Raw genomic sequence first — 7030 nt, 5'->3', positions numbered from 1 at the left:
AAGATTCTCAGGATTTTAAATATTCCAAAAATTTCGGACTTTTCGAGACTAGAGATTCCAAGACTCCAAAATATTCTGGATATTCTAAAAATTCTATACATTCTAGAATTTTTAGAAATTCTAAGGAATCTAGGTTCTAAATAATTTAGGTACTAAAAATTCTAGAGACTCTAGAAAGTTTGGAAATTCTAGGGATTCTGGAGACTAGAGATTCCATAGATTCTCAATCTTCTGCATATTTCGAAAACTCAAGATTCCGACAATTCTGATCATGTTATAAAATTCTGCAAATTATAAAGATTCCAACGATTTTATAAAATTTCCAGAAATTCCAAGGATTCCAGCTAGAGATTCCAGAGATTCCAAAGAATATGAAGATTTGATTACATATTTCGAAGGCCGAAAATTGAAGATTTTCAGGATTTTAAATATTCCAAAGTTTTCAAGGATTTCAGACTTTTCAGGACCCTAGTGATTCCAAGACCCCTAAATACTCTGAATATTCTAAAAATTCTATACATCCTAGAATTTTTAGAGATTCTAAGGAATCTATGTTCTAAATAATTTAGGTACTAAAAATTCTAGAGACTCTAGAACGTTTGGAGATTCTAGGGGTTCTAGAAACTAGAGATTCTACAGATTCTCAATTTTCTGCATATTTCGAACACTGAAGATTCTTACAATTCTGATCATGTTATAAAATTCTGAAAATTATACAGATTCCAACGATTTTATAAAGGTTCCAGAAATTCCAAGGATTCCAACTATTCCAAGACTAGAGATTCCAGAGATTCCAAATAATATGAAGATTTGATTATATATTTCGAAGTCTGAAAACTGAAGATTCTCAGGATTTTAAATATTCCAAAATTTTCAAAGATTTCGGATTTTTCGAGACTCTAGAGATTCCAAGACTCCAAAATATTCTGGATATTCTAAAAATTCTATACATCCTAGAATTTTTAGAAATTCTAAGGAATCTAGGTTCTAAATAATTTAGGTACTAAAAATTCTAGAGACTCTAGAAAGTTTGGAAATTCTAGGGATTCTGGAGACTAGAGATTCCATAGATTCTCAATCTTCTGCATATTTCGAAAACTGAAGATTCCGGCAATTCTGTTCATGTTATAAAATTCTGAAAATTATAAAGATTCCAACAAGTTCCAGAAATTCAAAGGATTCCAGCTAGAGATTCCAGAGATTCCAAAGAATATGAAGATTTGATTACATATATCGAAGGCCGAAAATTGAAGATTCTCAGGATTTTAAATATTCCAAAGTTTTCAAGGATTTCAGACTTTTCGAGACCCTAGTGATTCCAAGATCCCTAAATATTTTGAATATTCTAAAAATTCTCTATATCCTAGAATTTTTAGAGATTCTAAGGAATCTAAGTTCTAAAAAATTTAGGTACTAAAAATTCCAGAGACTCTAGAAATTTTGGAAATTCTAGTGATTCTGGATATTAGCGATTCTACAGATTCCCAATTTTCTGCATATTTCGAAAACTGAAGATTCCAAAAGTTCTGATCATGAAGACTTTGAAGGTTTCAAAGATTACAGAGATTCTAAAGATTCGAAGATCCCAAAAATTGTGAACACTCAAGATTGCCAAAATTATTAGGTATTTCCCTACACGAAATTACCATGTTAAACATGTTTTAAGTTTCTGGTTATGAAAATAAGACTATACACATATTAAGAAAAATATATACATTTTGCATTCTTTTTTATAGTGTATGTAGCCTTCTGAAGAAACTAAAAACATGTTTACAATGGTAAATTTTTGTAGGCAAATATAGATTTTGAAATTACGCCCCGCCCCTCTGTCTGACAACGAATCAAAAATTCATCACAAATGAGATCGGGGCGGGTGGGTGGGGCTTGTATTTTGCCTTCTTTTTTCATAGTATACCTAGTCTTCTGTTCACCACAAGAAACTTAAAATTCATCATAATTGAGATCAGGGCGAGTAAAGTTGGGATAGGAATAGTTTTCTTTGACTTTATACTAGTCGGCCATGTTCTACTGACAGACAAAAAACTAAATCATCAAATCAGTTTATCCAACTTAAAGGAAAAATATCAAAGACTGTTTTACTATATCGTGAATGGATAATAAGCAGCTTGTAATATTTTGGTAAATCTAGTGTCAATTTGTCGAAAATAAAACGCGTCGCTTTTAAATATTATGACATTTAGCGAAGAGTCCACAACCGTCAGTTGATTTAAACTATGACGCTTCTCTATGTTCTCTACTAGTATTAACATTTTTACATATTAATAGGATCTGCTGACTGATACATACATATATACAGAAAATCCTCCTTGGAACCTCGTTTTCTTCAAATTTGTTGTTGTTGAATGAACTTACTTTTGTTATGGCGTTCTGGAATTATATCCCTTGTGTGATATTTATTATCACTTTGCTTCTTTGGAGAAAAATATGGTTGCTTTACTACGCTTGGAAAATTCCTGGAGCATTTTCACTACCCCTGGTGACCACTGTGCAAATCTTATGTGCAAAAAAAGATAGTGAGTTCGTATTGAGAAATACCAGTTACATTAAAAATTAAAGACACTTAACAGAGAAAAATTTCAGCTGCTTTCGAAATTTTATGTCGAAGCCTGGATGCCTATAGACCCATAGGGAAAGCCTGGATAGGTTCACAATTGTATATAGCGACCATGAGACCGACAGACGTTGAAAAAATCTTGACAAAGTGCCTAAATAAGTCACCTTTCTACGATAATTTGAACGATGTAATAAAAAATACCCTAGTGACATCAAAAGGTAGAAAACATTTTTTAACGCACAGTAACAACTTCTAAAATTCGCAGTCGACGTCTGGAAAAAACATCGAAAAATCATCAATCCCTCTTTTAATTTGAAGATTTTAAATTCGTTTCACGATGTATTTGTGAAATATTCAAGAGAAATTGTGGAGTTCTTGAATGATGGAGAAGGTCGCGAGCAAGTGGGTCTCATTTCAGTCCTCTGGGAACAGACATTTGATGCTTCTTTAGGTAACGACGAGTTTCTTAATATTTAAATTAATTTGTTCTTGTGTAGTTTTATTATTGTTGTTAAATACTATTTTAACAGAAACCTTGACAAACGTAAGACCACATGTCATCAAGGAAAGACACAATGCCATTAGAGCCATCGTGAAGTAAGTCTGTGTTTTCTGCCAAGAGTTCTTACAAGTTTTGATTTTAGAATTTTTAGAATTGAAAAGATACTTATACAGAGATTCTATAAGTTTTGGCTTCTCATTGGTTTTATTTGGAAATTATCTAACTTACATAAAGTGCATCAATCGGCTTGCCAAACTTTTCGTGCAATTTTCGAAAAAGTGCGTACTATCATGTTACAAAATCTACATTTTTATTTTTGTCTTTGTAGATTGTAACAGAAGCATACAAAGCACATGAGTCCGAAAACAGGAATGGTATGTGTTTGTCATTGTAGGCAATTCATTTATAGTTTTTAAACTATTGAAATGTTCTTACAATTTTACAATAACTAGTCAAGTAAAGATTATCATCTAACAGAATTACCAGAAGACCATATGAACCGATTTTTCATGTTTAAAAGTTAGATGGGTATAAATATATGATATATACGTTTTTTTTTAGATGAAACTATTCGAAATGACCCTTTTCTCCCGCACTTGATCAAACTAAACCAATCTAAGCAGATTACCCGTGAAGACATTTTAGAAGAAACGTGTTTTATGGTTATTGCAGCAAGCGAAACGACAGCACTCACAGTCAACGCGGTTTTAATGATTTTAGGAATCAATCCAGACATTCAAGTAAATTATGCAAAAACTGTAAAACCATGATAAAATTGTTTTTCAGGAAAAAGTTTACCAGGAACTCGTTTCAGTTCTGCCACTCATAGAAAAAGATCCGACTTTGGAAGAGATCAGGCGTCTGGATTATCTAAAACGCGTGATAAAGGAAACTTTGAGATTATGTCCTGCAGTTCCTTTTATTTTGCGATATGCCGACGAAGACATTAATTGCGGTAATTTAATTTAAAACGTGGATCATAGAAGATGTGTTTTTTGTTTCCAGATCCTTATGTTTTTCCTGCCGGGTCGAACATGTACATTCCTATAATACACTTGCACAAGGATCCGGATGTGTGGCCTGAGCCGGAAAAATTTGATCCAGATCGGTTTCTCCCGGATGAAGTTGCAAAAAGGCATCGTTGTTCGTACATTCCTTTCAGTTTTGGTGCCAGAAACTGTATAGGTAGGTGTCTATCGGAAGTAGGATTTTTTTATCTTTGTCTTAGGTGTCAAATATGCTATGATGTCAATAACAGTAATACTTGCGACGATCCTGAGACGCTTCAAGGTACACACTCCTGATTTGAAATCATTGAAAGACATCGAGTGGGAATATTTCGTCGTCCTGAAGCCAAAATATAGTCGTTTCGTTTTCGAGAAAAGAAGATTTTAATCTCATGTATTAATGAAATCCATCTTAATGTGTGGAATTAAATTAAAAAAAAAAATAATAATTTCTTGTTTTAATAATAATTGTTTAATGTAATAAATTTGACAAATTTCGTTGTCCTGAATTTATTTTGTTGTACATGAATTCGCATTTATTTTCTGTGATATTGATTTGAAAATAGTGACATCCAGATTATTATCACTGGTTACCCTTACAAAAGACAAATAACTTTTGCGAAAAACCTTGTAGATTTAATTCTGAAAAAACAGATATACTATTAATATTGGGAAATTGTGTCAAAAATTTTGGGGTATCTAAAAACGAGGATTTTTTAAGGTTTTTTGGATACTTTTTACTAATTTACAAGCATTTTTTCATGTGTCCAGTTTTTGGTGGTCTATAGATGCTCGGGTAGGTACCTACTTTTAGGGTGCACAATAACCAGTGTTGCGGACATATACTTTTAATAATAATAATAATAGTTTATTTACGGAATATACCATTACAAATCATAACAATAGTTACACTTTACATATTTAAAGCATTCTTCAGCTCCCTCTTAAAAACATTAATTGACACACCACAAAAGTTCAGATCATTATACTCCATCGCCAGTTTAGCCATGCGGCATAACGGAGATTTTTGAGCATATAGTGTGCGATGGAAAGGGACTTGGAGCAAATGAGAACCTCTTGTGGCGCGATTAGGTACATGTAAAGAAAACAGATTAAGAATGTCGGAACAATTTACACGGTTATTTAACACATTAAAAACAAAGCACAAATCAAAGTAATGGCGACGACTTATTAATAAACTAAGCCCGAAATATTTAACTAAGTATGAGTTCGTAATTATTCCTATCAAATATAACATTTAGTTTAAAACATAAAAATTTAATGAACTTTCTTTGAATTTTTTCAAGTCTATATATATAGAGCTGATAGTAAGGTGACCAAATTATACAGCAGTACTGTAATAATGAGCGAACATATGAATTATATAAAATGCAAAAGACACGAAGGCTAGTAAACTCCTGACATTGTCTTAGAACAAATCCCAAGGTTTTATTAATTTTATTGACAATTTTATCAACATGTAGAGTAAAGGCTAATTTTGGATCTAACATTACACCCAAGTCACAAAAATATGCTACTTGTTCTACAACTACATCCGAAATATTATAGTTGAATTCAGGTACTTTAACAATTTTTTTAGAGAATCTCATAAATTTACATTTGTGTACGTTAAGCTTAAGACTATTATCTGAACACCACATTTTAAACTTATCTAGTTCATTTTGAAGTAAAATACAATCAAAGGGAGAATTGATAGCTCGAAACAATTTCAAGTCATCAGCGTATAATAGAAAAAGACTGTTTTGAAATACATATTTTACATCGTTGACATATAATAAGAACAGAATAGGTCCCAAGTGGGAACCTTGCGGAACACCAGAACAAGCATCAATTGATTTAGATAATATGCCATTAAATTCAACGTGCGACTTACGATTTGTTAAGTAGCATTCTATCCAGCCAAGCAAAGGATCAAATATCCCAAAATGTTTTAATTTATTCAGTAAATGTTTAATGTTGACTGAATCGAATGCTTTGCTAATATCAGTAAAAATACAATCCACTTCCGATCCCAGTTCATTCATATTAGTAACAAATTCCGTAAAAAGAAATAAATTGGTGGTAGTTGATCTCCCACTGAAAAAACCATGTTGCTCAGTAATAATAGTTTCTTTCACACTAGCAAATAAAATATCTGCAACAATTGCATCAAAGATCTTAGGAATAAATGGTAATTTAGAGACACCGCGATAATTACTAATAATATTTCTAGAGCCACTTTTAAATATTGGCAAGACAAAGGACTTTTTCCAAAAATCTGGAAATACAGATAAAGACAATGATTTATTGAACATTATTTGAAGTGGATTAATCAGAGAAAGCAGACATTTTTTAACAAAGATCGCAGGAACACCATCTGGTCCTGGGTGACTAGAGTTATTAAAAGATTGCACTTTTTTCAAGATATCATCGTAGGTGATATGAATAAAATTTAAATCTAAAGCAGTATCACAGTAATAAGTATCACAGAAATTAACATCGGGATCAGGATGACTAAATACAGATTGAAAATATGATGCAAACAAGTCAGCAATGTCAAATGAAGAATGAGCTTCCACGTCATTATAATACATTGTTTTAGGAAAGCCACTGTTCTGTTTATTGGCTTTTACATAGTTCCAAAACATTTTTGAATTAGATATTATATTATTTTCCACCTTATCAATATATAATTGTCTACAATTGTGAATAGCCTCTTTACATTCGTATCTTAATTGAGCAAATCTCACGTAATCATAATGTGAATTAGATTTTTTATAATCCTTATGAGCTATTTTCTTCTGTATAATTAAAGATTTAGTAGAATTATCTATCCAACTGGGAAATTTATTATTATTTTGACATTTTTTTAACGGAATGAATGTTTCGATTACATAATTGATTATACTATAGAAAGCACTTACACATTGATTAATATCAAAGAAA

The 7030-nt window shown here is 31.7% G+C and overlaps 1 protein-coding gene across 1 annotated transcript; it reads left to right on the top strand.

Moving 5' to 3' along the window:
- Positions 1 to 2380: 2380 nt before the first annotated feature.
- Positions 2381 to 4472, top strand: LOC135130788 (cytochrome P450 4C1-like). The gene is made up of 10 exons (XM_064058210.1): positions 2381 to 2534; positions 2602 to 2793; positions 2841 to 3026; positions 3073 to 3172; positions 3229 to 3355; positions 3406 to 3451; positions 3639 to 3817; positions 3864 to 4032; positions 4083 to 4262; positions 4306 to 4472. Exons 1-10 carry the CDS (start codon positions 2381 to 2383, stop codon positions 4470 to 4472), a joined length of 1500 nt encoding a protein of 499 aa, XP_063914280.1.
- The last annotated feature ends 2558 nt before the right edge of the window (positions 4473 to 7030 follow it).

Source organism: Zophobas morio, unplaced genomic scaffold (genome assembly GCF_036711695.1).
Source record: "Zophobas morio isolate AGI-343-1 ecotype UQ-CSIRO unplaced genomic scaffold, CSIRO_AGI_Zmor_V1 ptg000018l, whole genome shotgun sequence".
Taxonomy (NCBI): Eukaryota; Metazoa; Arthropoda; class Insecta; order Coleoptera; family Tenebrionidae; genus Zophobas; species Zophobas morio.
The sequence above is the reverse complement of the archived record's forward strand: the minus strand, read 5'-3'. Positions and strand labels throughout refer to the sequence as shown.

Bases quoted from the DNA above. Each gene is read 5' to 3' on its own strand.
- LOC135130788 (XM_064058210.1), top strand. From the start codon at position 2,381: ATGGCGTTCTGGAATTATATCCCTTGTGTGATATTTATTATCACTTTG. The intron at 3,452-3,638 runs GTATGTGTTTGT...GTTTTTTTTTAG, and splicing joins TGAGTCCGAAAACAGGAATG to ATGAAACTATTCGAAATGAC. The intron at 4,263-4,305 runs GTAGGTGTCTAT...TCTTTGTCTTAG, and splicing joins TGGTGCCAGAAACTGTATAG to GTGTCAAATATGCTATGATG.